This window comes from Oncorhynchus clarkii, unplaced genomic scaffold, assembly GCF_045791955.1.
Source record: "Oncorhynchus clarkii lewisi isolate Uvic-CL-2024 unplaced genomic scaffold, UVic_Ocla_1.0 unplaced_contig_6294_pilon_pilon, whole genome shotgun sequence".
In the NCBI taxonomy this organism is placed as follows: Eukaryota; Metazoa; Chordata; class Actinopteri; order Salmoniformes; family Salmonidae; genus Oncorhynchus; species Oncorhynchus clarkii.
The window spans coordinates 1-8,958 of NW_027258302.1; the positions used below are offsets into that span (position 1 = coordinate 1).

At 41.8% G+C, this 8,958-nt stretch overlaps 1 protein-coding gene across 1 annotated transcript; it reads right to left on the bottom strand.

The window, feature by feature from the left end:
- Positions 1 to 3: 3 nt before the first annotated feature.
- On the bottom strand, positions 4 to 8,507 carry LOC139396585 (iodotyrosine deiodinase-like; the record flags this gene model as incomplete). The annotated part of the gene is made up of 3 exons (XM_071143534.1): positions 8,185 to 8,507; positions 442 to 639; positions 4 to 161 (listed from the first exon to the last, which is right to left on the bottom strand). Coding segments are annotated over exons 1-3 (546 nt in total), but the record flags the coding sequence as incomplete, so codon positions are not given.
- Positions 8,508 to 8,958: the final 451 nt, after the last annotated feature.

Consider the following 8,958-nt stretch of genomic DNA (forward strand, 5'->3'; position numbering starts at 1 on the left):
CCTGAGCTTCTGCAGGTCACTGACCCACTTGTCCCCCATCCTCTGGCGGTAGTTGACTTCCTCCTCCTCCTCCACCACTAGCCTGATCTGGTGCTTCACCTCTGGGTCTGACACCACCACAAACGTCCAGGGTTCTGTGTGGGCTCCACTGGGGGCTGTGCCTGGACAACACAGACAACACATTCATGTGTGTCTGTCTGTGTGTGTGTCTGTGTGTGTCTGTGTGTGTGTCTGTGTGTGTCTGTGTGTGTCTGTCTGTGTGTGTCTGTGCTTGTCTGTGTGTGTCTGTCTGCGCGTGTCTGTGTGTCTGTCTGCGTGTGTCTGTGTGTGTCTGTCTGCGCGTGTATGTGTCTGTGTGTGTCTGTCTGCGCGTGTATGTGTCTGTGTGTGTCTGTCTGTGTGTGTGTCTGTGTGTGTCTGTGTGCATTATGCATGTGTTACCTGCAGTGCGGATGACGTTGTCGATGACCTGTCGTGGAACGGGCTTGGGGCTGATGAAGCGGACAGACCTCCTCTGGTTCATCAGGCTGAAGAAGTCCTGTGACCTCTGAACCATGACCTCTACGGGGTACCGAGAAGCCGGATAGGGCACGTGGGCCAGCTCCTCCTCCCCACCACTCTCCACCCAATCACCATCCTCTAAAACCAGACAGACAGGGGGGAAGAACATTCGTCTGAATTATGAAGCTACAGAAAGCAAGGCTTTTTAAATTGTAGGCGGATTGAATGCGATTAAAGGCGCAATCTGCAATTTTAATTTATAGTCAGATGTGCACATCATGCACATATTTGTTGGTTAGTGTAACCATTTGTATAGCTACCTGACCGAATGTGTTCATTCATACTACCTTGAGTTGCGCTCATCTGTTCTGTGGTTCCCTGTGGTTAATGATCTGTTCTGTGGTTCCCTGTGGTTAATGATCTGTTCTGTGGTTCCCTGTGGTTAATGATCTGTTCTGTGGTTCCCTGTGGATAATGATCTGTTCTGTGGTTAACGATCTGTTTTGTGGTTCCCTGTGGATAATGATCTGTTCTGTGGTTAATGATCTGTTCTGTGGTTAATGATCTGTTCTGTGGTTCCCTGTGGATAATGATCTGTTCTGTGGTTAATGATCTGTTCTGTGGTTCCCTGTGGATAATGATCTGTTCTGTGATTAATGATCTGTTCTGTTGATAATGATCTGTTCTGTGGTTAATGATCTGTTGTGTGGTTAATAATCTGTTCTGTGGTTCTCTATGGTTAATGATCTGTTCTATGGTTAATGATCTGTTCTGTGGTTAATGATCTGTTCTGTGGTTAATTATCTGTTCTGTGGTTAATGATCTGTTCCCCCCCATGCACACATTATTTAGGAAGGAAAATAAGGTTCTCTCTCTCTCTATTTCTTTCTCTTGTCTTGGCAGTCATTTTCTCGCTTTGGGTTCAAAGGTTGAGCAATATATAGACATAGACTGTAGACTGAGTCAGACTGAGTATTGAGAGGAGAGGGGGGATTGACACACAACATTGTTCTGTGTAATTGTGGGCTATTCTTTGGGTGCTGAAGTCACTTTTGATAAAAAACCTCTGAGCTCCAGTCCACCCAGACTAGTTGCAGCTTAACTCCATCATAAATTGTAGAGTTTAGTTTAGTTGAGTTTAGTTGGCTAGTCCTAGAGTAAAGGGATATAGGCTATAGGACTAGAGTGAAGGGCTATGGGTCTAGAGTAAAGGGCTATAGGTCTAGAGTAAAGGGCTATAGGCTATAGGTCTAGAGTAAAGGGCTATAGGTCTAGAGTAAAGGGCTATAGATCTAGAGTAAAGGGCTATAGATCTAGAGTAAAGGGCTATAGGTCTAGAGTAAAGGGCTATAGATCTAGAGTAAAGGGCTATAGGTCTAGAGTAAAGGGCTATAGGTCTAGAGTAAAGGGCTATAGGTCTAGAGTAAAGGGCTATAGATCTAGAGTAAAGGGCTATAGATCTAGAGTAAAGGGCTATAGGTCTAGAGTAAAGGGCTATAGATCTAGAGTAAAGGGCTATAGATCTAGAGTAAAGGGCTATAGGTCTAGAGTAAAGGGCTATAGATCTAGAGTAAAGGGCTATAGGTCTAGAGTAAAGGGCTATAGGTCTAGAGTAAAGGGCTATAGGTCTAGAGTAAAGGGCTATAGATCTAGAGTAAAGGGCTATAGGTCTAGAGTAAAGGGCTATAGATCTAGAGTAAAGGGCTATAGGTCTAGAGTAAAGGGCTATAGATCTAGAGTAAAGGGCTATAGGTCTAGAGTAAAGGGCTATAGGCTATAGATCTAGAGTAAAGGGCTATAGGTCTAGAGTAAAGGGCTATAGATCTAGAGTAAAGGGCTATAGATCTAGAGTAAAGGGCTATAGGTCTAGAGTAAAGGGCTATAGATCTAGAGTAAAGGGCTATAGGTCTAGAGTAAAGGGCTATAGGTCTAGAGTAAAGGGCTATAGGTCTAGAGTAAAGGGCTATAGATCTAGAGTAAAGGGCTATAGGTCTAGAGTAAAGGGCTATAGATCTAGAGTAAAGGGCTATAGGTCTAGAGTAAAGGGCTATAGATCTAGAATAAAGGGCTATAGATCTAGAGTAAAGGGCTATAGGCTATAGATCTAGAGTAAAGGGCTATAGGTCTAGAGTAAAGGGCTATAGATCTAGAGTAAAGGGCTATAGATCTATAGTAAAGGGCTATAGGTCTAGTATAGATCTAGAGTAAAGGGCTATAGGTCTAGTATAGATTAGAGTAAAGGGCTATAGGTCTAGAGTAAAGGGCTATAGGTCTAGTATAGATTAGAGTAAAGGGCTATAGGTCTAGAGTAAAGGGCTATAGATCTAGAGTAAAGGCCTATAAGTCTAGAGTAAAGGGCTATAGATCTAGAGTAAAGGGCTATAGGTCTAGAGTAAAGGGCTATAGGTCTAGAGTAAAGGGCAGTAGGTCTAGAGTAAAGGGATATAGATCTAGAGTAAAGGGCTTTAGGTCTAGAGTAAAGGGCTATAGGTCTAGAGTAAAGGGCTATAGGTCTAGAGTAAAGGGCTATAGGTCTAGAGTAAAGGGCAGTAGGTCTAGAGTAAAGGGATATAGATCTAGAGTAAAGGGCTTTAGGTCTAGAGTAAAGGGCTATAGATCTAGAGTAAAGGGCTATAGGTCTAGAGTAAAGGGCTATAGGTCTAGAGTAAAGGGCTATAGGTCTAGAGTAAAGGGCTATAGATCTAGAGTAAAGGGCTATAGGTCTAGAGTAAAGGGCTATAGGTCTAGAGTAAAGGGCTATAGATCTAGAGTAAAGGGCTATAGGCTGTAGATCTAGAATAAAGGGCTATAGGTCTAGAGTAAAGGGCTATAGGCTATAGATCTAGAGTAAAGGGCTATAGGTCTAGAGTAAAGGGCTATAGATCTAGAGTAAAGGGCTATAGGCTATAGATCTAGAATAAAGGGCTATAGATCTAGAGTAAAGGGCTATAGGCTATAGATCTAGAGTAAAGGGCTATAGGCTATAGATCTAGAGTAAAGGGCTATAGGTCTAGAGTAAAGGGCTATAGATCTAGAGTAAAGGGCTATAGGCTATAGATCTAGAATAAAGGGCTATAGATCTAGAGTAAAGGGCTATAGGCTATAGATCTAGAGTAAAGGGCTATAGGCTATAGATCTAGAGTAAAGGGCTATAGATCTAGAGTAAAGGGCTATAGGCTATAGATCTAGAGTAAAGGGCTATAGATCTAGAGTAAAGGGCTATAGGTCTAGAGTAAAGGGCTATAGGTCTAGAGTAAAGGGCTATAGGTCTAGAGTAAAGGGCTATAGGTCTAGAGTAAAGGGATATAGGTCTAGAGTAAAGGGCTATAGGCTATAGGTCTAGAGTAAAGGGCTATAGGTCTAGAGTAAAGGGCTATAGATCTAGAGTAAAGGGCTATAGGCTATAGATCTAGAGTAAAGGGATATAGATCTAGAGTAAAGGGCTATAGATCTAGAGTAAAGGGCTATAGATCTAGAGTAAAGGGCTATAGGTCTAGAGTAAAGGGATATAGATCTAGAGTAAAGGGCTTTAGGTCTAGAGTAAAGGGCTATAGATCTAGAATAAAGGGCTTTAGGTCTAGAGTAAAGGGCTATAGGTCTAGAGTAAAGGGCTATAGATCTAGAGTAAAGGGCTATAGATCTAGAGTAAAGGGCTATAGGTCTAGAGTAAAGGGCTATAGGTCTAGAGTAAAGGGCTATAGGTCTAGAGTAAAGGGCTATAGGCTATAGGTCTAGAGTAAAGGGCTATAGATCTAGAGTAAAGGGCTATAGGCTATAGGTCTAGAGTAAAGGGCTATAGGTCTAGAGTAAAGGGCTATAGGTCTAGAGTAAAGGGCTATAGATCTAGAGTAAAGGGCTATAGGTCTAGAGTAAAGGGCTATAGATCTAGAGTAAAGGGCTATAGGTCTAGAGTAAAGGGCTATAGGTCTAGAGTAAAGGGCTATAGGTCTAGAGTAAAGGGCTATAGGTCTAGAGTAAAGGGATATAGGTCTAGAGTAAAGGGCTATAGGCTATAGGTCTAGAGTAAAGGGCTATAGGTCTAGAGTAAAGGGCTATAGGTCTAGAGTAAAGGGCTATAGGCTATAGATCTAGAGTAAAGGGCTATAGGCTATAGATCTAGAGTAAAGGGCTATAGGTCTAGAGTAAAGGGCTATAGGTCTAGAGTAAAGGGCTATAGGTCTAGAGTAAAGGGCTATAGGTCTAGAGTAAAGGGCTATAGATCTAGAGTAAAGGGCTATAGGCTATAGGTCTAGAGTAAAGGGCTATAGATCTAGAGTAAAGGGCTATAGGCTATAGGTCTAGAGTAAAGGGCTATAGGTCTAGAGTAAAGGGCTATAGATCTAGTATAGATCTAGAGTAAAGGGCTATAGATCTATAGTAAAGGGCTATAGGTCTAGAGTAAAGGGCTATAGGTCTAGAGTAAAGGACTGTAGGTCTAGAGTAAAGGGCTATAGATCTAGAGTAAAGGGCTATAGGTCTAGAGTAAAGGGCTATAGGTCTAGAGTAAAGGGCTATAGGCTATAGGTCTAGAGTAAAGGGCTATAGATCTAGAGTAAAGGGCTATAGATCTAGAGTAAAGGGCTATAGATCTAGAGTAAAGGGCTATAGGTCTAGAGTAAAGGGCTATAGGTCTAGAGTAAAGGGCTATAGGTCTAGAGTAAAGGGCTATAGATCTAGAGTAAAGGGCTATAGGTCTAGAGTAAAGGGCTATAGATCTAGAGTAAAGGGCTATAGGTCTAGAGTAAAGGGCTATAGATCTAGAGTAAAGGGCTATAGGTCTAGAGTAAAGGGCTATAGGCTATAGGTCTAGAGTAAAGGGCTATAGATCTAGAGTAAAGGGCTATAGATCTAGAGTAAAGGGCTATAGATCTAGAGTAAAGGGCTATAGGTCTAGAGTAAAGGGCTATAGGTCTAGAGTAAAGGGCTATAGGTCTAGAGTAAAGGGCTATAGATCTAGAGTAAAGGGCTATAGGTCTAGAGTAAAGGGCTATAGATCTAGAGTAAAGGGCTATAGGTCTAGAGTAAACTAAAGGGCTATAGGTCTAGAGTAAAGGGCAGTAGGTCTAGAGTAAAGGGCTATAGATCTAGAGTAAAGGGCTATAGGCTATAGGTCTAGAGTAAAGGGCTATAGATCTAGAGTAAAGGGCTATAGGTCTAGAGTAAAGGGCTATAGGTCTAGAGTAAAGGGCTATAGGTCTAGAGTAAAGGGCTATAGGCTATAGATCTAGAGTAAAGGGCTATAGGTCTAGAGTAAAGGGCTATAGATCTAGAGTAAAGGGCTATAGATCTAGAGTAAAGGGCTATAGATCTAGAGTAAAGGGCTATAGGTCTAGAGTAAAGGGCTATAGATCTAGAGTAAAGGGCTATAGATCTAGAGTAAAGGGCTATAGATCTAGAGTAAAGGGCTATAGGCTATAGGTCTAGAGTAAAGGGCTATAGGCTATAGATCTAGAGTAAAGGGCTATAGGCTATAGATCTAGAGTAAAGGGCTATAGGTCTAGAGTAAAGGGCTATAGGCTATAGGTCTAGAGTAAAGGGCTATAGGCTGTAGGTCTAGAGTAAAGGGCTATAGGTCTAGAGTAAAGGGCTATAGGTCTAGAGTAAAGGGCTATAGGTCTAGAGTAAAGGGCTATAGATCTAGAGTAAAGGGCTATAGGTCTAGAGTAAAGGGCTATAGATCTAGAGTAAAGGGCTATAGGTCTAGAGTAAAGGGCTATAGGTCTAGAGTAAAGGGCTATAGATCTAGAGTAAAGGGCTATAGGTCTAGAGTAAAGGGCTATAGGCTATAGGTCTAGAGTAAAGGGCTATAGGTCTAGAGTAAAGGGCTATAGATCTAGAGTAAAGGGCTATAGGTCTAGAGTAAAGGGCTATAGGCTATAGGTCTAGAGTAAAGGGCTATAGGTCTAGAGTAAAGGGCTATAGATCTAGAGTAAAGGGCTATAGATCTAGAGTAAAGGGCTATAGGTCTAGAATAAAGGGCTATAGGTCTAGAGTAAAGGGCTATAGGTCTAGAGTAAAGGGCTATAGATCTAGAGTAAAGGGCTTTAGGTCTAGAGTAAAGGGCTATAGGCTATAGGTCTAGAGTAAAGGGCTATAGGTCTAGAGTAAAGGGCTATAGGTCTAGAGTAAAGGGCTATAGGTCTAGAGTAAAGGGCTATAGGCTATAGGTCTAGAGTAAAGGGCTTTAGATCTAGAGTAAAGGGCTATAGATCTAGAGTAAAGGGCTATAGCTCTAGAGTAAAGGGCTATAGGTCTAGAGTAAAGGGCTATAGATCTAGAGTAAAGGGCTATAGGCTATAGATCTAGAGTAAAGGGCTATAGGTCTAGAGTAAAGGGCTATAGGTCTAGAGTAAAGGGCTATAGATCTAGAGTAAAGGGCTATAGGTCTAGAGTAAAGGGCTATAGATCTAGAGTAAAGGGCTATAGGTCTAGAGTAAAGGGCTATAGGTCTAGAGTAAAGGGCTATAGATCTAGAGTAAAGGGCTATAGGCTATAGATCTAGAGTAAAGGGCTATAGGTCTAGAGTAAAGGGCTATAGGCTATAGATCTAGAGTAAAGGGCTATAGATCTAGAGTAAAGGGCTATAGGCTATAGATCTAGAGTAAAGGGCTATAGGCTATAGATCTAGAGTAAAGGGCTATAGGTCTAGAGTAAAGGGCTATAGGTCTAGAGTAAAGGGCTATAGATCTAGAGTAAAGGGCTATAGGCTATAGATCTAGAGTAAAGGGCTATAGATCTAGAGTAAAGGGCTATAGGCTATAGATCTAGAGTAAAGGGCTATAGGCTATAGATCTAGAGTAAAGGGCTATAGGTCTAGAGTAAAGGGCTATAGGCTATAGGTCTAGAGTAAAGGGCTATAGGTCTAGAGTAAAGGGCTATAGGTCTAGAGTAAAGGGCTATAGGTCTAGAGTAAAGGGCTATAGGTCTAGAGTAAGATAGCAGGTAGCAGCAGGTCTCTCTGTTTGACCTAGAGGACCTAGAGGAGTGCTCTGACGCAGAGAACCCAGTCGACTGCACCGGTGGCTTTAATAGCATGTTTTTCATAGGCTACACTACACACAGCCTTTACCACAGTGGCATTCAAAGTCGGGGTCGTGGGCTCGCTGGGGGACTGCAGTGGGGTCCACCCCACACAACAACAAAACTTTTTTTTTTTTTTTTTTAGGAACAAATAATGAAGAGTACAGATTAATTTATGGGACAATATACAAACGTTTTTGAGAAAGATAATTTTTATAAAATACTGTTTTATTGAGTAAATGTATTTATTGGTTTCTTTTGATTTTGATAAGAGATGAAAATGTCATGAATTGAAGGTTATTTGTTGATGTAAAAATCTAAATGTACAGATTCTAAGGTTTTATTTGGGGTGGGGTCCCCCCTGAAAAAGTTTGAATACCATCACTTTCCAATAATGCCCTTTCTCAGTCTGTTATTTTCGTCCAGTAATTTGGATGTAAAAAATGTACACAAACACGTCTTGCTTATAATGCCATTCACACTAAATTGCGAAATATCATCTTGCCACAATCCGTCAATTATTTATTCGGTACAAGTTCGATTTTTTTTGCATATTTTCGCAAGCTGTTGACCAATAGAAATTGTCATTTCCTTTCAAGTCCATCAAGGGAAGTGAACAAGTGGACACTTCGGTAGATAGGAGAGGTTATTAGGGCTAACTACCTTCATCTTTGTGTCTGATCTCTGTGTCATCCTGAAGATCCTCGTCCACCCACGGTCGGGCCTCGGCCTCGGGCTTCCGCTCGGGTTTCACTGCCTTGTTCTCCTTCTTCTGAGAGCTTTTGAACAGAAAAACTAGGATCACGCATAAAACAGCCACGAACACCGGCGTGAGAGTGGAGAGAAGGGCCATGCTGACTGACGGCAATAATCTGAACACAACTGATAGAAACAGACAGTCTGCCAGCCAGGCGGGCGCTCCGCTGCTCAACGGATCTCTTTCGTCCCAAACTGCACCCTATTCCCTATCTAGTGCACTATTTTGAGCTGGGCCCATAGGGATCTGGTAGAAAGTAGTGCACTATGTAGGGAACAGTATGCCATTTTTGGACACAAGCCCTGGTTGCGAAACAGTCCGGAATCAGGGGGAGTTGAGTTGACTGGGTTAATCATCAAACGATGGCGCACTGAACTACACTGCATGACATAATAGTCTTTATTTCTAGATTATACATTAGGCCTATAACATCTATAGGGCTATAAATATAGGCTACTTTTAAAAAGTTAGGAGCACCAATCAGTATTTAAGAAAATAGACTGATTAAGTCTATAGACTACATCTGTGTCGGTAAAATATAGTCTATAGCCTACATCTGGGTCGTTGATATAGTCTATAGCCTACATCTGGGTCGTTGATATAGTCTATAGCCTACATCTGGGTCGTTGATATAGTCTATAGCCTACATTTGGGTCGTGGATATAGTCTATAGCCTACAT